A 23,798-nucleotide genomic window follows, 5' to 3' on the forward strand; every position below is an offset into this window, starting at 1 on the left:
GCTTTTACCATGAATATTATTATATGAATTAAGTAGAGTAAACTCAATTTTCAATTATTTGATGTATGACATTTGAACATTTAACTTTAATGGTTGGTGCATACATTTTGTTTAGAAAAAGAAATGAATAAGGTTTGGATGATGGTAGCATATCTTCCTTTCTAGTAAAATATGCATATATGTGTATATATAAGTTAATGACTCACCATAGTTCTTGTTTGATCATCCAATGATAACATGTTTTTAAGTAAAAAGAGGGTATACAATGGCAAATGATGCAATGATGCATATAAGAAGCAAAGGCTTAAACAAATGTTGCTTTATTTCCTTGTTGGGGGTGGCAAAATGTTGGTCTAATCTTATCTCCTTGTACTAAAAGTTCTATACTTTGCATTATCATTTACCTTATCTTTTATTCTTCTAATCTATATACTTTACACTTTATTTTAAGGTTTTTTTTTTTTGGTATCTATCACAGATAGTAGTGATTAATTCTTTTATTTTAAGTGCTTTCTGAAGAGTTAAACGATTACTTATGAAATATGCTCTATTTTCATGAGTAAAGATCGAACCCTTAATCATATGATTAATAGATGAAGAATACAACGGCTACATCCTACATTAAAATTTTATTTGAAGTGTACCTAATTTCAAAATCAACCTTAATCCTTTTATTTTTTAAGTAATTAATTTAACCCCAAAGTAGAATCTCATTGTAGTATCTTACTTTTAGAAAAAATGTTATCCCTCCTAAACTTTGTGTAGGCTAGTTTTAGCCCAAAATGACTTTTTCTAATTGGCCCTAAATGTTGTTTTGTGTCCAATGATATTGATTAATTTATATTACTTTTTTTAAAGTGGGGTAAATATAATTTTAGTTATTAAGTTTGACAAATACGTCCATTTTGATATATGTATTTTTTTTATTTTGGTATTTGAACTTGTAACTAAACTCAATTTGGTCATTGAATTTGACAAATGTAATGTGGCACAATTTCAAAGAGCTATATTATCGAATCTTGATGAACTCTAAGTTTAGGGATAAAAATAAATCTAGCTATCAAGTTCAAATACCAAAATGGACAAAAAAAATAAGTAGCAAAGCAGAATGAATTGCAAAATTCAAAGATTAAAAGTTATATTAACCCAAAGACATATTTTGTAATCTATACCATTTATTGAAGTGTTTTACTTGAATTGGTATCACCTTTAATCGAGTTACCAACTCAATTATGAAATCACAAAACATCAAAATTTTAAATTATAATCAATATTATTATGATGACACTTTTGTTTTTTCATACTTGTATATCATCTTTAAATAAAAGAATTATAAATTATAAATTCAATTTGAGGATCATGTCAAACGAGAAAAGATGGTATGAAACAGAGATAGTCTCTTTCTAATAATTTAATGCCACATTGAAAATTTGAAATTCAAGATGAAATTACGATGTGGCATTAAAATTCAGAATAAAATAATGAATGTTTAAATCAATCCAATTTGAAAACAAATATTCTATTAAATGCTTAATTTGTTTTAACTCAATTTGCACTTCTATTAGTTTTAGATTAACATTTCAATTCTAAATCTACCCCTTCTTTTGAGAATTCAACAAAGAATTTATTAAATTTCTCTGATTTTAATAGTAACTTATGAGTTTTATTAACCCAACCTAACTTTATTTGACCCATAAAAAGTTAAAATAAACTCAAAAAATGCCCCGAACCCAAACCTAAAATGATCAAAACCGAAAATGTCCAAAATCCAAACTGACTCGAACCTAAATAATTGACATAAAATGATTTAAACTCAAAATAACCACTATAAAACTTGATTGACAAATCTGAATGACTTAAACCCAAAATGTGTTGAATCCGAAACAACCCAAACTCGAAACCAATCCATACTCAAAATAACCCAAAAATTTTAAAACCCACATTAACCTAACCTGATCAAAACCAACTTGACCCGTCAAATTAACCCATTAGTTAGTTTCAACTTATGAAAAGATACATTGTTGAAAAAGAATCAAACAAGGAAAAGCTCCAAAACATTTTATTAAGACTTAAAGAGAAACTCAATTTCTACTACTACAAAGAGGAAAAGAGCATCCACCCAAAAAAAATTGTTCATCAATATTTATGTGCGAACGCGGCACTTGCTGTCCAACCATAACTAACCTGATATTGATCGAAATGGTTTTCGGTCTAGTGCTACAGATAAAATCAATAAGAGAATACTATGCAGCACTTGAGTTATCTTATTCTGCTCGGGATTGTCCAGCCCGAGATGACAAGATAATGCCGACAATAAGACCATAAAGAGCCAAAGCTTCAGCAAAGATGAGGATAAGGATCATTCCAACAAAAAGCTTTGGCTGCTGTGCGTTAGCTCTGCAATAAACGATCGTTTGAACATTCAAAATTTTTCCATGATAGCAAAAGATAAACAAAATCTATCACAGATGGAGCAATCTGTAGGTTATATGACTTTACCTTTATCGGCAAGTTTCTTATGATTAAGACACTTGGCTGGCTCACAAACTATAGCTTTCATTAGATTAGTAAGGTAAAAGTATCTTGAAGATCCCTATACCCTTTACTTAAGGGTTAAATCAAAGAGCAAATGGGTCTTTTTTGTTAAAAATTTCATCCATTTCTATTGTCAAAAACTGGCGTGGCTGTCTAAATAACCAAACAGTTACATATGACGTGCCACATGTAACTCATTCTAACCTACAAGACCAGTTTTGAACAGTAAAAATAGATGAAATTTTTAAGAGAATGACCATTTTGCTCATTGATCTAATGTAGAGGGATTAATTTGCCTATTTTTTTAGTAGAGGAGGCAAAGTGCAATCTGACTTATGGTACAATGGCTTCCATGGTGTTTTTACCATTACTGTAAATGGAATTTTCTGACACCTTTATTTACTAAATACATCATTAATCAATCATTTCCAGTGTAATTCGATAATTCCCATAAGCACAGATTCCACTTTTCTATATGTCCAAAAACTAGCACAAAATAATCCATCCTTTTTTCTGGTTTATTGGTTTTGTAATGAAAAGTATAAAGGTTTTGTCACCTTTGTAACGGTTTCTCCATTAGGTAGGATGTTAGTTACTTATAGGCCCAAGCACTTGCTTTTCAAAGAGAAACTTATCCAAATTGGAGTTCTCAATGTTCATATCAATTGATCATCGAAGAAAATTTCTATTTCATTAGTGCCTAAAACGTAGGACCGTATCATTGTAATAGGAGCCATGTCTAGATATAATGGCAGCATAGATTTCAAAACCAACTTTAATCAAATAAGGAGAGGGCTCACGAAGCTAGTAAACTCCACAAGGGCATAAAGCAACTACGAAAACTATAAATTAATGATTTGAAATCAATTATATCATGTTCTAAGCAACAACATATCCAAAACCAAGGGGGATAAAAGCACCATACCTGACACCAGCATCGCCGACAATTCCAATTGCCATTCCAGCAGAAAGCCCAGCAAGGCCACAAGCAAGACCAGAAGAAAGATGGGCGTAACCATCGAAAAGGTAATACGATTTGGCCTTAGGATTGATTCCAGTACTAATAATGACAGCGATAATCAAGCCATAAATACCCAAAACACCAGCCATAACAACTGGTACAATAGATTTCATCACCAATTCAGGCCTCATCACACCCATTGAAGCCACACCAACACCACTCTTAGCCGTCCCATATGCAGCTCCCATACCTAAAATCATAAATTGCATATTAATTTTCTTTCAATTTCTTCTTTTTCAAAGTGCTACAAGTACAATACAGTACAACCAAAATACAAACACATGTCCGAGTAACTACAAATATCAAACTGTTACACCATAAACAGACTGTCCAAGTAATCATAAAGTAAAATCTGTCAACAGCACATGATGTGACTTGAAGACCCAACATAGTGGATCACAAACTTGGGTACTCAGACCCAGAACCTCCGCCTTTGCCAATTGTGCTAAGGCCTCAAGGCTTTTTTCAAATTTAAAAGATTTCAACCATTCTGAATTTATTTTCAATGCAAAATTCTTATTAGATTTACATCTAAAAGACTGAAATTTACGTGAATTCTATCAATCTTTTCCAATTAAAAACTAAACCTAATTATAAAAGCATACATTTTACTCAGCTGAATCAAAATAATAATTCATTTCATAATTATACATCTCCAACACCAAAGATCCACATCAAATACCAGTAAATCCAGGCATAATTTACAGTAAAATAAAAAAAATTTCAAGAATTTGTTTCAATTCGTAAGCTAAACCATGCTAAAAAGCTAACAATATAGTGATCCATCAATTCTCCATCAGAAAACCAAATCAAACGAATATAAATTAACAACAGATCTAATTTTTTAAAAAAGGAATTAAAAGAGATCTAATATTAGAACTTTAAAAAAATTAACGATAAATTTATAGTGGGGAGGTTAAGATTGAATACAGGAGAAGACGAGAGCAGCAGCGGCGCCGAGGAAGCCGAAGAACGGTGCCGTTTCATCGCCGCTGAAAGTAGAAGACATTGTGGATCGAAGCGGTTCCGACTAAGACGACGGCGTTTCGGATCTGAGAAAAAGGAGTGGATAGCTTTGTTTGATCTTTTATCTCAATCTATTCTGATATTATTTTTGTTGCCAATGAAAGAGCCACCAAAAATTTAAATTATTAATTCAATTATGTTCGACGGATCCAATGTCTGGTAATGGACTTGGGCCGGGCTTCGGCCTATAAAAAATGTGATTTTGAATTAATTTGGTCTAAAATGGAGGTAGACCTGAGCCCAAGTCTGAATGTCCGCTCAAAATTTGAGAGAATTTAGATAAAAATATTAATCTCGAAAAATAAGTTTAGACAAAAAATAGAAGAAGACATGTTTAAAATATTGGTCGGGTTTAAGTTCGAACATTCAATGTTCGAACCCGGCTTAAATCAATTTGTGTACTAAATTTATTTACCTTTTTAATTAGCACTTTCAATTATTTGGATTTCACATATTTCACAATTTAATCTCATTAATTATCACTACTGTTAAAGAAATTGATCCTAGTCATTACAGATTCTTCATTCTATTTTTATATCAAAATTATAAACACAACTAGTAAAACTATAATAATATTATAGGCTAAATACTTTCACATTATAATTAATTCTATAAATCGGTGCATCGCGTGGAAATACAAACCACTTAAATCTATAAAAATATTAGGATGTGATTTACAAATATATAAAATGGGCTCAGGTTAGGCATTTATAAATATAGACGAGTTTGAATAAAATCTTAGACCCATATTTCAGCTGAACTTGGGCAAGCATAAAATGTGTTAATATCATACTTAAGCCTGAACCGAACCCAGTCTAGTGCGACCGATGTATACCTCTAGTTTAAGGCTCGGATTATTTGTCCAAATTCAAAGGTCTATTTGAAATTTCAAAGGGTTTGAAAAAAACTATTAGGCTAAAAAATAGATTTGGGCAAAACAATAAGTTTTTTTAAAATATGGGAAGGGCTTAAGCTTTCAGCTCAAACCTGACCTAACTCGACCCGTTTTAAAGTTTATAGTATTGTTGTTGTTGTTATTTATTTTTGGATACAATTCCTACTATTACCTATAATACTCCCAAGCCCTTAAATCAGAGGCTAATACATATTCAAACCCGTGTTCTCCTGATTGTTGCAACAACAATAATGATGCCAACTAAATTAATTATTTTATATATTATGTAATTATTACATAAAATTTGACATGCTATATTATAAATATTAAAATATATATTAAGTTATTCATGTTTAGAAATTTAATAAAGGGAAAAATAGTAGTAAAAGATATATTTATATAATTAATAAATATATTTAAAAATAAAAATAATATGAGTTAGTCTAAATGGGTTTAGGCTAGTCATTTATAAATAGAGATAAATTTAGATAAAATTTGAGACTCATAATAGGTTGAGTCGAGATTGAACAATTATGTATGATATTGATACATGCATAGTTCGATCGAACCAAATCTAACTTGACCTATAAACATATCTAATTTGGTTTGATTCGAGTTATTACTAAGAAATTAAAAATTACTTTTATTTAAATTTATATAAATATTAAGGAAAATATTTTCTTAATTTTTCTTAGTAAATAATCATGCCATACTTTGACACGACCCACAAGCAACCCATGATAAATATTTTTTTAATGAATTTGCACAAAAAAATATTACTAAATTATATTTATTTGAGAGTTGAATTAAAAATAATAATAAAATAAACAATTCATGACAGACTTTGGCTTATTAGTAAAAAAAGCGAAAAATCGAAAAATCAAGCCCTCAATAAAATTTAGTATTAATTTGAACCTTTAAAGACAGAGGCAAAGTTAGGGTGGCTGGCAGGGCTCGACCTCTAAAATGAAAACTTATTATTTAGGCCTTTAAATTTTTTTTAAAATTTTAAATTAATAAAGGTAAAATTACACTTTAACCCCTCTAAAATTATAAAAATTTGATTTAGTCCTTTAAAAATTATAAAGATATAGACTATAAAAAATTAAAATTTCATTCGGTCCCCCTAAAAAATTACACTTTAGCCCCTCTAACAAATATTGCTAACATCGAAATGCACTTTGAAACACGTCCCTAACTAAATTTTACAGAAAATAGGCCCACACGCTTGTGTGGCCCATACAACCTATCTTTAGCACATGCCCATGTGGCCCACATGGCCTAGCTTACGCCTGTGTGGCTCACACAGTCTGGCACACGGTAATGTGGTGTCGACAATATACTTTTTGGCTTCGCCATGTATGTTGTTTTTAGGTATAGAAGATACACACTTGGTCATTTTTCGATGCCAACACAACCACAACTATTCCAGAATCTAAAATGACAACTACTAAGTTGATTAAACCAATAGTCGCACTAGAATCAAACACGCATTCAACCCTTATTCCATTAAAATATACAACCAAAGTATGGTTAAGCACTCAACCACCAACAATTCTACACTTAACAACCTCTATCAAAGGTGTTCGGTCACTTACCCGCCAAAAGGAATGATACCACAACAATCAATATGTCGACAGAGTAACAATCAATTTATGTCAATAGATGAGCGGAAATAATAAATAAGCTAGATCTTGAAAGCCAGAGTTAGGGTGGCTGGTAGGGCTCGACCTCTAAAATGAAAATTTATTATTTAGGCCTTTAAAATTTTTTTAAAAATTTAAATTAATAAAGATAAAATTACACTTTAACCCCTCTAAAATTATAAAAATTTGATTTAGCCCTTTAAAAATTATAAAGATATAGACTATAAAAAATTAAAATTTCATTCGGTCCCCCTAAAAAAATTTTCTCGCTTCGCCCCTGCTTAAAGATGAAAAATTAACCAATCAAATCCCGTTGATCAAATTTGATTGTTAAGTTCTGTTGACGTGGTTATTCGATCAATTAGATGATGGCATGTGATGACCACGTTTACATTACATCAGGATTGTTGGTAATGCAAAATCAAATATACTTTTTCAAAATATTTTCTGTTGTAGAATATTTTTCAGTTGAGGAAAATTTTCTAACTGTTGCAGAATATTTTCTGTTGAGGAAAATCCTCTACTATTTTTGGAAACTGAAACTACTATTTTACCATTTTGTCTATTCTGAAAATAATATAAATAGCAGGCTATTCTACACAGAAAAATAAGAAAAATTCAGTTCTCTCTTTTCTCTCATATTCTTGCACTCTAAAAATTTCGGTGTTTTACTAAATTACATCAGTGCGATATTTTATCTAGGAGATTAGATTTTAAGTGGGATCGTCTGTGATTCCTCCAATCATTCATGGGATTTGAACCTAGTGTGGTTTACGCGAGTTTCTTCCATTTTAGAGGGGCTAGGGTCCCTGCCAACCTCCTTCGCTCCGCTATTGGCCACAAGGTTACAAGATGATAAAATTATAGGCGACTACAAGGTCAACAAATTTACTCAACACGAGATAAATTTAGCAAATAAAGACAAATCTTCATCACTAAGTCAGGGTTAAACATTCAACTCAAAATCACACTAGTTTTCTTTGTAAAACAAAATCTATGGACAAGATGAGCTTGGAAAGGTTACCAATGCTTGAGGAGTTAGCTTCTAAACAAGTAAATTTTTGGTTTCCTCTACGTGCAACCGGTGGCTCTCACCTTCACCATTCGTGAAGACTAAAAAAAATTGAAGAAGAAATGAGCTGAAATGTTCTTTCATTTGTCTTGTTCCTATTTTTGTACTCACAGTCTATCCCTCTCATTTCATTCATCCCCAATTTTCTTTTTTAAAAATAGAAAAAGATAAAAGTGATGTGACAAAACAAAATTCAACCAACCACCCTCAATTTGGCCAGCCAACAATCACCAAACATGCATGCCACTAACCCTTCTCATGCCATCATCATCATTTTTGCCACTCACAATTAATATTTAACTAAGCTAGTTAGCACTTAAAGATTAATTTGTTGGAAAAATTATAATTTAAAGGAACTTTGAGGTATATTCTCAATTGGTAAAGGTTAAAGGTTAAATCATAAAATTATGGTTTTATATTTTACTTCATGAGACCTTTATAACGGTATATCATATGTTCAAAATGATTGAGTGATGAATGAGAAATTGATGATCAAAGTAAGCTACTTGTGAATATTTATTGAGAAAAAGAAAAACTTAGATCCCACATTGAATACCTATAAAATGTCAAGACTTTTTTAGAATTTTTTACTCATCTCATTCTCTCACACCGAGATTATCTCTCCAAAATTCTACTCTTTTCCTCTCCTTATTTTCCAACATTTCAGTGATAGAAACATGCAACATTTGTTCGTTGATCATTGTAGAGGTGCTATTGCTTCGATCATCGTGTTGTTGTATATTGGGAGTCATTCGACCAACGTTTCTCCAAGTACCTTAGGAGTGGTCGAATCTGTCTTAAAGAAATTGTGTAAAACAGGCATTAACATCTAGTAAAACTCATTTCTTCTTTTTGATTTCTGATTTTGTTTATGTTATTTATTGGTTTTTCATATACGATAATTTAAATATAACTTATTCAATTTATTTTATTATATATATAAATATTTATTTATTTATTTATATATTTGTTCGCTAATGTGTTTTGTTCAACATAATTAGACTAACCCTTCACCATATAATTGGTCGGCCCCTTAATTTAATTAGGATTTATATCCCTTTTCCCTTATTTATAATTTACTATTTAGTTCCACATAAAAAAAATAATGATAATAACTAGTTACTGAATTAAATCAAAACTTAAACCCGATTGAGTTCATTTGCTCACAAATTGAAAAGATCCGAAAATTTAGCGAGAGACAATTAGCCTCTTTTTTTTTTTAGTAAAGTTACCTATCAAAAAAAATTCAATTCACCTATACTCAAAATCGCATTTTCCGTCACCCCTGGCTTTCAGGTTGTTACAGGTCAAGCCACCAGATTTGCGGCCAAGCTGCCAGAACAAATATGTGGTTAAACCACCAGATACAACAGATCATTAAATTGCCAACACTTTCTCCGTCACATAATTATTTCACCTCAATGCACATGCAACATAAGAATAACCAAATATTTAGATGCACACATATTAGACGTTCTTACTTTTCAGAATCATGCGAACGACATACTCAGAATTTTCAGATCAGATACAAAATTACCTCAATTATCATTCTTTCAGAAAATACTCATACAAAGGCAAAACCACAGATTTATATACCAGAAGCATGAATATCACTTAACAAAGCCTATAATATTGCTAACATCGAAATGCACTTTGAAACACGTCCCTAACTAAATTTTACAGAAAATGGGCCCACACGCTTGTGTGGCCCATACAACCTATCTGTAGCACATGCCCGTGTGGCCCACATGGCCTAGCTTACGCCTGTGTGGCTAACACAGTCTGGCACACGGTAATGTGGTGTCGACAATATACTTTTTGGCTTCGCCATGTACGTTGTTTTTAGGTATAGAAGATACACACTAGAGGTGCTCATGGGTCGGGTCGGGCCCATAAAAAATTTCGGCCCAGGTCCTAGGCCCGGGCCCGGCCCATTTTTTAATAAATACCAAAAATTTATTTTAAAAATTAAAAAAAGTATTTTAAAATTAAAAAAAATTTAAAAAGTATTTTAAAAAAATTTAAAAAATAAAAAATAAAAAATAAAAAAGTATTTTAAAAATATTTTAAAATTAAAAAAATTTAAAAAATAAATATATTTATTATATCGGGCCGGGCCCGGGCCAAAAAAGTGGTGCCCGAGGCCCGACCCGTTTTCTAAACGGGCCTCGTTTTTTTGCCCTAGCCCATATTTTGGGCCTATATTTTTACCCAAACCCTCTCATATTTCGGGTGAGCCGTCGGGCCGGGCCGGGCCACCCGGCCCATGAGCACCTCTAATACACACTTGGTCATTTTTCGATGCCAACACAACCACAACGATTCCAGAATCTAAAATGACAACTACTAAGTTGATTAAACCAATAGTCGCACTAGAATCAAACACGCATTCAACCCTTATTCCATTAAAATATGCAACCAAAGTATGGTTAAGCACTCAACCACCAACAATTCTACACTTAACAACCTCTATCGAAGGTGTTCGGTCACTTACCCGCCAAAAGGAATGATACCACAACAATCAATATGTCGACAGAGTAACAATCAATTTATGTCAATAGATGAGCGGAAATAATGAATAAGCTAGATCTTGAAAGCCAGTGGTTGGAACAAAAATAATAAAAATTCAACAAGACCTCAAACACACATAAGTAACACTCAACCACTCCAACAAATTATTTTACTTAACATAATTTCTACAACATTTAATTTAAAAACATAACTTAACCATTCCTGGTTCACTAACCCAATTTTGACTAATTCGATTTTTGAGATGTGATAATATTTTAATCTTATTTTTAAAATGTGTTTATTTATTAGACTTTAGCAGCCACCCATGAGGACGGCGAGGTACAATTAATATTAAAAAACACGCAATTTAGAAATGTTTAGCACATTAGGCCTCCTTATTTTTATACTTAAAAAAAGTAAATAATTCAACAATGTTAACCATTAATATAATTCGGTATTAAATTATGTAAATCATTTTCATAATTTTAATTATTTTCTTGGATCAAGTGGGAACCTCATTAAATCGAAGGGTTCAAAGAAAAAGCCACACTACTAACTTGCCTTTAAAGTCTAAAGTTAAGGTCTCTGTATTACGAGTTAAATTGTATTTTATCTTTATTATTCAAAAAAATAGTAAGTTAGTCCCTGTACGCTAAAGCAAATTAGCCATTTTTGTTAAAAATTGGTGTGGTTGACAAAATGACCAGGCAGTTATGCCACGTGGATCTTATGCAGACATATAAAGATCAATTTTTAACAGTAAAGATGGGTGGAAATTTTAATAAAATGGACATTTTGCTCTTTGATCTAACATATAATGACTAATTTTCTCATTTTTGAGTAAAAGGGACAAAATATAATCCAACTCTTAATATTGTTATACCATATTAATAAAGCAGTTCTAATCCAATTTAATATAATGTGGGACTTTTCCTTAAACCAACAACTAGGGACGAAGTCAGAAATTTATTTTAAACGAGGGAAGACAAGATAAAATTATCTTTTTTAAGGAAGGTCAAAATATAATTCTATTATTATATTAACATATCATTTCATATTTTTAAAATTACTATAAGGAAATTTCACAATCTTGGGGACTAAAAACAAGTTTTACCATTTTGGGGAGGGACCAATTAATTTCAATGTGAAATGCAGATCATTTTACATGTCAGTGGTTTTTAATCACGTGGCCTTTTACTTTACTTCTGACACGTTTTTTCCCGAATGGACGGTAATGGTGGTGCAACTTGTCTTTTTTTTTTTAATTTAATTTATTTAATATTTTAATTAAACTCTTTTATTTAAAAGTTTCATTAATTTATCGATTGAATCTTTACTCGATTGGGATGAATATTATTGTCGACACAGAAAGATATGGGTTCGAGTATGCTAAAGCTCATTATCCTCCTATATATGAGTTGAGAATAGAGGTGCTCATGGGCCGGGCAGACCGGCCCGGTCCGACTGTCCGCCCCAAATATTGGAGGGTTCGGGTAAAAATGTAAGCTAGAAATATGGGTTTGGGGAAAAAAATGAGGCCCGTTTAGAAAATGGGCCGGGCCTCGGGCAACACTTTTTTGGCCTGGGCCCGGCCCGAATATAATAAATATATTTATTTTTATTTTTTTATTTTAAAATATTTTTAAAATACATTTTTTTATTTGTTATTTTTAAAATATTTTTAAAATACTTTTTTTTATTTTTAAAATTTTTTTTGTGTTTATTTAAAAAATGGGCCGGGCAGGGCCGGGCTCGAGCTTATGAATTTTTTTCTGGCCGGGCCAGGACAAAATTTTAGACCCATATTTCGGCCCGGGCCAAAAATTTTTTTGGGCCCGGCCCATGAGCAGCTCTAGTTGAGAAGGACTTTAAATAATTTTAAATATTGTCTAACGAAAAATACAGATATGGCCAAAATTTATAATAAAATTATTAAAAAAAATTATTAACTTCATAAAATTTTAATTAAATTCTTCACAATTTAATCCAAAATCCACCACATCAATATATGTTGATAGGAAATAAAATCTTTTTTTTTCCTTTGCACAATCTCAAAATTGTTTATTAAATCAATTATTTAGATTTAGGTACGTCACTTTGTATAAAATACAGCAATACGCAATTTAATATCCTAAAAAGGTTTGCCGGTGATTCTTTTTCATATCATGGACTATTAAAAGAAATGAAATAATTAATTTGTAATATTTTCGTGATTAAGGGCGAACAAAATTCGATTCGAAAAAATAAAAAAATTTTCATTTTGAGTTAATTGAATTGAGTTGTTCGAATTATTTAAGTTCCGAGTTCGAGTCAAGTTGAATTTCACAATTCAAATAACTTGAATAATTCGAATAACATATTGGTGTAAATACCCTTTTGGTCCCTGTTAACTTTGAAAATAAACAAATTGGTTTTTCTCTCAACAAAAATTACAAAAAAATCAAAAAAATTTTAAATTTCAAAATATTTATAAAAATTTCAAATTTTATATTTTTAAAAGAAATTATAAAAAAATTAAAAATTAGAAAAAATATTAAAAAGGTTAAAATATTAAAAATTTAATCAATGATTCAAAATTTTCATACTCAAGTACTTTTTTATTATTTTGCTTTGAAATTATTTTCAAATATATATGGTTTCAAATTTATGTGCTCTAACATGGGTTTAGTTATCTTGTAACAATATTTTTATTTGAAATGTTTAATTTTTTTAATTTAAATAAAAAATTTCACTCGATTCGACTCAACTTGAATTTTATTTTACTGGTTCGATTCGAAAAAATTTCAAATTGAGTTAAGATGATAAAATAGGATTTGTGAACTCAATTAACTCGAAATTTTTCACTCAATGTGATCGCCGATTGGGTATCTGCTTCAATTGTAATTCTTTAAAAGGTTTGGTTTTAAATATATATTTTTGAATATAAGAAAACGTTTGGTAAATAGCATTAGAAATAGATTTTTTAAATAAAGCATGAAAATATGTTTATTTCTTATTTTTCTATAACTGAAACATGAAAAATAAAATAATTTTATATTAATATGGGTTCAAATCGAATATTAGATTTTATATTTAAATATAGTTGAAAAATTAATATTTTCAATTTTACAAAATATTTTGATAAAAATAATTTTTATTTTTATTTTCACGTATTTTAATTTCTTTACAATGTTTTCCACTAAAAAATCGGAGCTGTAAAGTAAATGCCTATTTTAGTTATTTTAAAATAATAAATTATATCCATAGTTACTTTAAAATAATGTCTTGCTTATTTTGGTCATTTTAATTTTTTTTGTTAATTTAGTTATTGCCGTTAAAAATTTGACCTAAAAGGTTTTAAACCGTAATGAATTGTTGATTGGACCTTCAAAAAAAAGGAAAAATTGTTCTTTCAGTCTCTTTAAAAATTACAAAAATTTCAGTAAACACCATTGCTATACCCGCGAAGCTTTAATTTTTTATGCTTAGGCAAAAATAAATACAACAATTTGTCATAGCTCTACCCTCTATGGCGTCACCATTGTCTCCGCTCTGTCGTCTTTCACCTGAACAAGAAAACTCCATCATGATTTTCGCCCTAAAAAATGTCATCACTGATTCAATATCTTCCTCTTCCTCCACAATTGATGTCGCTGTTGACTTTGGCTGAAAAATAAATAAAGGGGAAAACATGGGTGATTAAGAAATTTACCTTGGTGTCGAGATTGGAGGAGGAAATGTAGGAGATAATGGGGAAAGATAGCGGCGAAAGCATATCCGACGCTAGATCTACCATTTTTATATTATTTAATAAGAGTTTTTTTTTATGGAGATTTAAGGGATTAATTTAAAATTTTTGTAATTTTTAAAATGACTAAAAGAATAATTTTTTCAGGTCTAGACAGCAATTTGTTAAGAGTTTAACAACTGAGTGATAAATCGTCGCACAATGGCTCTCATTGCCTTTTTTTTTAGTTGAAATTAGGGTGTCCATCATCGGTAGCAATGACTAATCCTCTCGTCACGGGAGCTCTTAAAAGAGATAAACGGCTAGCCATGAAATGTGCTCCATTCCCATGGGTAAAGATCAGCTCCTGACCTCATAATTAAGGGATTAGATGAGTAACCACCACACCGCACCTTATAATTAGCTCTCATGACCTTTTCGTTGTCTTTGTTGACGGCCTAACCTAGAGTATCTCTAAATCAATTCTTTGAAATATTTTCAATTAATATTTTTATCGATTTAAATTTTTTTATGTATATTTGATAATCTAAAATAAAAACAATCCGATAAAATATTTTCTATAAAAAAATGTGGAAACAGATAAGTAGAATGGATAATATTTTCAATTACTTCAATTTTATTTTATTTATTTTAATATTATATTATCTTACAAAAACTTTACGTTTAAAATCGACTTTTGTTTAGAATAATGTAAAATGTTTAAAATTAAGGATAAAACGTATAATATATTTTTTATAATTTAAAATCTATATTTATCAAACAATCTAATTATATTTTGTAATTAATTTTAAGTAAGGTATCAAACATATTATATGACTTAAATTTTCAACACTTTATTTTTCTGTTTATCAAACAACACCTAAGTAGGTATTGGTGGTGTTCTCTCCAATGATCAAAAGAAAGTATTGTATAAGTTTTCGAAGTCCATTGGATTTAGGGACGAATCCAGAAATTCTTTTAAAGGGTCAGAATAGAATTATAATTTTTTGTGAGGTTAAAGTGTAGTTTTATCTTGTATTAACTTATGATATCATCACTTTCGAACGACTAGCCAAAGTGCAATTTTACCACGTAATAACTTTTAACTCTATAATTTATTAAGGGACTAAAATATATAATTTCTAACTTTTGTCATTTTCTTTTGATTGGTTGCTATTTAAGTGTTTGTTGTGTTTTATGATTGAATGGTATTATATTATTTTTGGTGTTTGGTATGCTTTGGAATATCCTTTTGAAAGGAAAACCCAAAATAAAAATTAATTTGATTGTGGCAAAGTTTTGAATTTATAAATTATATATTTAAAATTTTAATTTAATTTAATTGGAAGTAAATTATAGAAATAGTTATTAAATTATTGTCTTTATTTTATTTCGGTTTTGAATTTTTAAAATTTTTCGATTTAGTAACTAAATTATACGAAATCAAATTTTATTTACTTAATAGTAAATTTAGCCTTTTAATGTTTACACATTTTATCAATTTGATCCTAAATATAAAAAAAATCAACAAATCTAACTTTCAGGTGTTTACAAAATTTATCATTTTAGTTCAAAACTAAAAATTCAATAAATTTAACCCCAACATTTACAAAATAACAAATTTCAGTAAATTTTAAAATTTAACCTATAGGCGAAGCAATTATCTAAATAACAATATATTTAGTATCCAAAAGTAATGGTGTTAACATTTTAGTGTTTAATTCGTGTTTTAGTGTTGACTCGATGAAAATTCATAATTAGGCAATAATATTAGCAATTAACTTCCATTAAACCAAATTTAAAACCGAGTTAAATCACATCCATCAAATTGTATTTGACAAATTAAATGTAAAATTAAACAAATTCGCAATAATCACTAAATTTATTCTATTAAAAAATATGAAAATTTTAAACCTAATACTATTAGCAGTTAACTTTTACCAAGTCAACCTTAAAACCCGACTCAAACACTAAATAATTAACAAAATTGCCTTTGGGTACCAAAATATATGATTTGTGTCAAATACATGTACCAAATTGGACCAAAATAACACAAGAACCGCATTAGGAAAAGCGTCAAACTCATGCACCAAATGATATATTAAGCCTATCTTTAATTATATATAATTATACTATATATTAAGTAATTAACTAAATTTATATCACAAGTTGACCGAACACTATCTTAATTAAGAACGGAGAAATAAAAAAACTAAAAACTATTATCTAACAAGGACCGAGGTAAAAAAATTGGGTGTAACATAATTTAGTATTTGTTTATGTTGAACCAAGGTCTTTGGGTCGGGTTTATACCTATTTCGGGTTGTGGATAAAGAAGAATAACATTGAAAGAGTATTACGTTTGGTTTAGGTCCGATCTAGCTCGATTTCAAATTTAATCATAGATCAATGTGAAAAATATACACGGATAATTTATTAATTATTTTTCCTTTTTTTCTTAATTATTTTATTATTGTTATATTCGAACAATCTCATTATAGGTTTTTGATTATATCTATTCTATTTGACGCAATGTCTAGAACTAGGCACCCCTCAACACATAAATAGGAGGATAATACACTTTAGCGCACTTGAACCCACGTTTTCCTACATAAAAAAAAATCTATACCAATCGAGCTAAAATTTTGTCGGATATTTTATTATTTTAATCATCCAACGACCACACAACTACTATATGAAGTGGACGTAAGAAAATGAAATTGCCTTCCATTTTTAGAGAGAATAGGAGAGATAGAGAGAGGTCAAGAATGGCTGTAACACTCAACAACGGATTCCAAATGCCCATAATCGGTTTGGGTGTTTGGCGTATGGAAAAAAAAGCCATTAAAGATCTCATCATCGAATCCATCAAGATTGGTTTTCGCCATTTCGACTGTGCTTGTATCATCTCCTTCCAAAACTCTTTGGCATTTACTAATTTTGACATTGTATTCACAAAATGTTTGATGTTTTGTGCAGCTGACTACAAAAATGAAGCTGAAGTTGGGGAGGCATTGTGTGAAGCCATTAAAACTGGGCTTGTTAAGAGAGAAGAGCTGTTTATTACTACTAAGGCAAGGGCTAAATGGGATTTTGATTATTATTATTTTTAATTATGTTTGGTTTTGTTTTATGAATTTGAGAACAATAATCCGGGTTTTGAATAATTGCAGCTTTGGAATACTGATCATGGACATGTTGTTGAAGCTTGTAAACACAGTCTTAAGAAGCTTCAATTGGATTATCTGGATTTATATCTGGTACACTTTCCTATTTCCATTAGACACACCGGTGATTCCTCATTGCCTTCCTTCATTAACGTATTTGAACTCACGTTCTCTCAAACTCACATTCTTTTAAATGTTGCAAAGCACCGAACTTAAGCTCAATGCCCATATATGTTAATATCATACCCAAAGATGAAGCCAAAAATCTTTTAAGAGAGGTCAATTAAATTATAAATATTTGAAGGTTAAATCCAATTTTACTACTGTATTAACTTATAATTTTACGAGATTCAAAACAATTATATAATTTAAGGGGCCAAGGGTATTACTTGCCTTCTCACTCTGTGGAGATACATAAATTTGAATCAAATCTACCGACACTTCTAATATAGTAAAATCATTATAGATGTTCTCGTATCAGAGTTAGATTATATTTTCTTCTTTACTTAAAAATGAGCAAATTAGTCCATATATATTATATTAAAGAGCAAACTAGTCTTTTTTATAATTTTCATTCATTTCTATTGTTAAAAGTTAGTCAATGTACGTCTGCATGCATATTTCACTGTTTAATTATTTAGTGACTCATATCAATTTTTAACCGTATAAATTAATAAAATTTTTCATTAAAAGAACTAATTTTCTTTTTGTCTAACTTAATAAGAATAATTTATTTATTTATTAATAAAAAAATAAAATACAATCTATTCTGGGGTTTTACCCTTTATTATCTATCAAAGTGAAAATTGAGTTGTTTGGTAAAATGCACCATTGCAACTGCATGCACACCCTTCTAGGAATTGGTGCAACTGGCAGTCCATTGGATGAAGATGGGGTTCTCGACATTGAAACAAACATATCATTGGAGACCACTTGGCATGCAATGGAAGATCTGGTTTCCATGGGTTTAGTTCGCAGCATTGGGATCAGGTTTTAAATTTTTTCAGTATATATTTCTTTTGGCATAATGATAAACTTAGTCCTTAACATTTACGTCTCTTATCAATTTGGTACTTATTCTTTTTAAGCTAAATTTAATTCTCAACCTTTTAAAAAAAATTAAATTTAACCACAAACTTTTCAAAAAGAGCGAATTGTTGTTTTCCTAATAAAAATATAGACTAAAATATTAAGTTTTTAAACAAGGCAGTCCACATGCACTTCATGCTAAATTTTTTGAATATTTTATAACTTTTAAATAGTTTTATCAACATAAAGTACACATAGATGCCATATATGTTGTCATGCCAACATTATTAAGAAGTTAAATGTTTTAGTCAATATTTCCGTTAAAAGTAATTCAACTCTTTTTGAAAGATTAATTATCAAATTTAGCTAAAAGAAAGTACCAAATTAACGAAAGATATAAACCTTGAAGATTAAATTTATCATTATACCATTTCTTTTCCTTAAATCTTTATGAAATTTGTGGCAAATTTGTTGTTTTGCAGCAACTATGACATATTTTTAGCCAGAGATTGCTTAGCTTACTCCAAAATAAAGCCAGCAGTGAACCAGATAGAGACACACCCTTATTTCCAACGTGAATCATTGGTCAATTTTTGCCAAAAGCATGGGATCTGTGTTACAGCCCATACTCCCTTAGGTGGTGCCGATGCCAATACCAAACGCTTTGGTACTGTTTCTTGCTTGGATGATCCAATCCTCAAGGTATGTTTCATCTATTCGGTATTATATAATTAGGTCATTTTACTAATTTAACGTTAGTTTGGATGTTAAATATCAATCTAGAAAATATTTTAAAATATTTGGATCAAATTTTAAATAGACGTATATCTTTTAAGTGGACAACTTGGATCAAATATAGTGTCAAATTTCAACTTTAACCGAAAGTATAATGACAAATTTCAACATTAAATCTAAAGAAAATGGATACAAATCTTGATATTTAAATCTCCGAGCTACTGAATGTTGTAGGGTTGTAAATCTTTTTTTATTTCGGTTGATTCGAATCCGAATTCGAACACCGGGTTTTCAGGGGATAGCTGAGAAGTATAAGAAAACAGTGGCTCAGATTGTTCTTCGCTGGGGAATCCAAAGGAACACAGTGGTGATCCCAAAAACATCAAAGTCTGAAAGGTTGAAAGAAAATTTCAAAGTTTTAGAGTTTGAGTTGGCCAAAGAGGACATGGACGTAATTCAAGCTATTGACAAGAACTATAGGTCCAATATTCAACCTGCCAAGTTTTGGGGCATAGATCTCTATGCTTAAAAAAAAAACACATCTGTTATTCTTGTTTGTGTAAGGATTTTCTTTGTGTGTTCTATGAAGAATGAAGTCTAATAAAATTCTCCTTCGATAATTACTTGTTTTTATAATTTTAGATCGGTGATCAAATCAATCAGATTTACGATTATGATCCTTTAAATTTTTATCGAATTTTACAGATTCAAATGATTATTAGCCAAATGGATTCAAATCCTCTTGTTGTTGTGTTAGAATGTTGCAACAATCATGACCAAACTCTCATTTGTAAACACACAAAGAAAAAGTATAATGGTATCATTATTATTTTTTTAACATTAATCTCGTTATAGGTTCTTATCATATCCTGATTTTTGATACATTAATACCTAGAATTACTCATGACCCCTCCCCAACCCTTAAATAGGAGGATAATACACTCGAATCCACATCCTCGTACACTAGAAACAATGCCAATGTCAATCGAGTTAAGGCTCAATCAACATTTTCATTAGTTATTTTTGAAAAATCTTCCCAATGACAACAATATTTATAATACTAAAGTAGTCACAATTAACATGTGCATTCAACTTATGTAAACATCCTATTGTTAGGATTTGTGACCTTAATTTAGTGATTTTATCATGACTCTTTGTATTTTTTTTAAATTTATCGAATAAATAAATTTACAGCATGATCATTTGATTATCTTTGTATGTTTGTTTTTAATGACTTTTGTGTGAAAAATAAAATATGTAAGCAAATATAATGCGAGAAGATAATTTATATTAATAGGTAAACTAATTTTTTTCATAGTTTATAAAATTAGATTAAGCAAATGGTTAGAATAGTAAGGGGATATTATGTTGTTTATAATTACAATTGGGGAGATAACTTGTCTTGGCTAACGGAGCAAGTTTGACTCCTAGAGATAGAGACATAGGTACAATTGTCTGTACTGGTAATACATCAGACTGAATCCAAGTTGAATTTATCCTAGATCCTTTTATAGATTCATTCACTTATGACGTTTATTATGTAATTTACCTCAATTCTAAGTAAATGGATGACCATGTGTGTACAACTCATGTACACTGATATATTAAAAACTTATGCTTTCATGGTAGTGGATAAGTTGGTATGTTGGGTTTATGACTTGTGCATGATATTGTTTCACTCACAACACTGGAATCGTAGCTCAAATAAAGAGTAAATGATCTCATTGGCATTTTTTGACTCATGAAAATTGAACGTAATCATAAGTTGTTTGTTTGAGATGAATGACTAATAATTAGTAATTGTAAGTAATGATTATTCGCATCACGTAAGATACAATGGTGACCATAAGATGATATTAATCGAATTAGCTAGGTGAACAAATTTAATCTAAAGGGATCAAAGATATCCCGTTATGGTAATACACATATGGCAATGTCATTGGACAAAAGCCTAACATAAATACCTTTCGTAATAATGGTATATAATGAGGAGACCAACCTTAATACTTTTAGTGGATTGACCTGAATAGGCGAAGAGTAAACAATATATGATAAGATGGAACTTATAACATAACCGATACAATCATAGCAACAAAAAGCAACAGATGATCTTATGGAACAATAAGAGATCTAAATGTTCAAAAACTGCTTTGGGGGTCGATCTATTAAGGCTAACACAAGGCAGCATGAGTGGACACTGCCCCCATGATCGGGCCCTGGACCATCAAATCATTGTTTCCTCTCCTCTTTTCCATCACCACCATGATCAACTTCCATCAATTAAGGGTAACACAAGGCAGCATGAGTAGACATTGTCCCCATGATCGGGCCCTGGACCATCAAATCATTGTTTCCTCTCCTCTTTTCCATCACCACCATGATCAATTTCCATGGTATCACATCCTATTAGTATATTTTGATACATGTCATCTATTTAACCAATCTCTTATCATTTCGCCTCTTTAATCACCCAACAAAATTGAAAGTGTGACCGAATCCAACACAAACAAAACATATATTTGGCAAGTGTTGGAAACCTCTAAAAGGTGATTTCTTAACTTTGACAACAACTTCCATAAGCATGAACTGATTCCAACAAAAGTTTTCTTTACTTTCGTTGAAATTTACCATGGACACGATGTAGAACATTTCATCAATCCTCATAAGATTCTCCCTAGTGCACTACTGGAGTGGGACATTATGATTTTTCTTCATGCACAACACTAACATATTAGATAGGTTACAATGCATGTATGTATTATGTACTAGGGTTTAAAAATTAAGTTAGACATGATTTGTTGCATTGGCATTAGAAAACCTTGAACTTAAAATTAACTCCTCTAAGTGTTTTTAATTCGTATAAAATAGTTGGGTACTTCTTTTTTAACTATTTTCCACTCAAGTAAATGCTGCAAACCAAGGTTGTGAATTGTTACTTGAGAAAGTGGCTTCCTTTTTGTGTTCTTTGTTTTATATTTTAATGTTTAGTTGTTAGATAAAGAGGTCAGGATGGCCGAGTGGTCTAAGGCGCCAGACTCAAGTTCTGGTTCTCGTTAGAGAGCGTGGGTTCAAATCCCACTTCTGACATTTTTCAATTTCATTTTGCCCCACAATTCTCTTAGCTGTTTTTGGAATATGATCTAGTGCTGGTTTAAAAAGATTTTGGTAGAAGTATCATAGAAGTCCCTGTAGTATAGAGGTGCTCATGGGCCGGGCCCATAAAAAATTTGGCCCCGGCCCGGCCCGAAATATGGGCCTGAAATTTTGCCCAAGCCCGGCCCGAGAAAAAAATCATGAGCCTGGCCCGGCCAGGCCCATTTTTTAAATAAATACCAAAAATTTATTTTAAAAATTAAAAAGTATTTTAAAAAATTTTAAAATTAAAAAAATTTTAAAATGTATTTTAAAAATATTTTAAAATTAAAAATAATAAAAAAAAGTATTTTAAAAATATTTTAAAATTAAAAAAATTTAAAAATAAATATATTTATTATATCGGGCCGGGCCGGGCCCGGGCCAAAAAAGTGGTGCCCGAGGCCCGGCCCATTTTCTAAACGGGCCTCATTTTTTTGCCCAAGCTCATATTTCGGGCCTATATTTTTACCCAAACCCTCTCATATTTCGGGCGGGCCGGGCCGGGCCGCTCGGCCCATGAGCACCTCTACTGTAGTACTAAAAGTTAAATTGTATTTTATTCTCTCTATTTAAAAAATAGACAAATTAGTCTTTATACATTATATCTAATACCAAACTGGTATTAGTAATTTTCACTATAAATTAATATTGGAGTAACAAAAGTATCATGGAAGCCCTAGCACAAAGAATAAAATTGCAATTTTGCCTATTTTACTAAAAACGGGCAAATTATTCCTTGTAAGTTAGATCAAAGAGCAAACTGGCACTTTCAGTTAAAGATTTTATCCATTTTTGCTGTTAAAAATCAACATATCTGACAGAATACCGTGATAGTTATTGTACCTCATTCTGATGTGTAGGGACCAGTTTTTACCAGTAAAATTTATATAATTTTTAATAAAGGATCAATTTGCTCCTTGTTCTAATGTAAAAGGACTAATTTGCCTATTTTTAGTAGAAGGGGCAAAATGCAATTTGATAAGCTTAATTTATCAAACACTTTACTAGAAATGTTATGATAAATTTCAAAATTACACTTATAAAATAATATATAATTTTATTAATTTTAACATTTTCAATCACATTTACTATTGACAAAAGTTTGTTTATTATTAATAAACACATAATTTCATCTATTTATTTTAAATAAAAGTACTTTGATACAAGTATCTCAAAATTAATATATAATTAAATTTAAAATAAGTTTTAAATATTTAATATGTATTTGAATTAGAATTTAAATTTAAATTTAATTCAATAGTAGTTAAAATAAATTTAAAGTTACATTTTTTTATGATTTTGTAGTTTGAAATAGTATTA

The 23,798-nt window shown here is 30.2% G+C and overlaps 2 protein-coding genes and 1 non-coding gene across 3 annotated transcripts; 2 read left to right on the forward strand and 1 right to left on the reverse strand.

Moving 5' to 3' along the window:
- Positions 1-2,034: 2,034 nt before the first annotated feature.
- LOC105779607 (V-type proton ATPase 16 kDa proteolipid subunit) lies at positions 2,035-4,683 on the reverse strand. Its single transcript, XM_012603426.2, has 3 exons — positions 4,487-4,683; positions 3,461-3,746; positions 2,035-2,397 (listed from the first exon to the last, which is right to left on the reverse strand). The coding sequence occupies exons 1-3, from the start codon at positions 4,563-4,565 to the stop codon at positions 2,265-2,267; spliced, it is 498 nt and encodes a 165-aa protein (XP_012458880.1). The 5' UTR covers positions 4,566-4,683; the 3' UTR covers positions 2,035-2,264.
- Positions 4,684-17,154: 12,471 nt separating this feature from the next.
- On the forward strand, positions 17,155-19,963 carry LOC105779604 (NADP-dependent D-sorbitol-6-phosphate dehydrogenase). Its single transcript, XM_012603424.2, has 6 exons — positions 17,155-17,313; positions 17,392-17,486; positions 17,586-17,703; positions 18,437-18,569; positions 19,091-19,310; positions 19,639-19,963. Exons 1-6 carry the CDS (start codon positions 17,181-17,183, stop codon positions 19,870-19,872), a joined length of 933 nt encoding a protein of 310 aa, XP_012458878.2. The 5' UTR covers positions 17,155-17,180; the 3' UTR covers positions 19,873-19,963.
- A 2,383-nt stretch (positions 19,964-22,346) lies between these two features.
- On the forward strand, positions 22,347-22,430 carry TRNAL-CAA (transfer RNA leucine (anticodon CAA)). The gene has a single exon. It is a non-coding gene; the product is annotated as a tRNA-Leu (tRNA).
- Positions 22,431-23,798: the final 1,368 nt, after the last annotated feature.

Source organism: Gossypium raimondii, chromosome 4 (genome assembly GCF_025698545.1).
Source record: "Gossypium raimondii isolate GPD5lz chromosome 4, ASM2569854v1, whole genome shotgun sequence".
Classification (NCBI taxonomy): Eukaryota; Viridiplantae; Streptophyta; class Magnoliopsida; order Malvales; family Malvaceae; genus Gossypium; species Gossypium raimondii.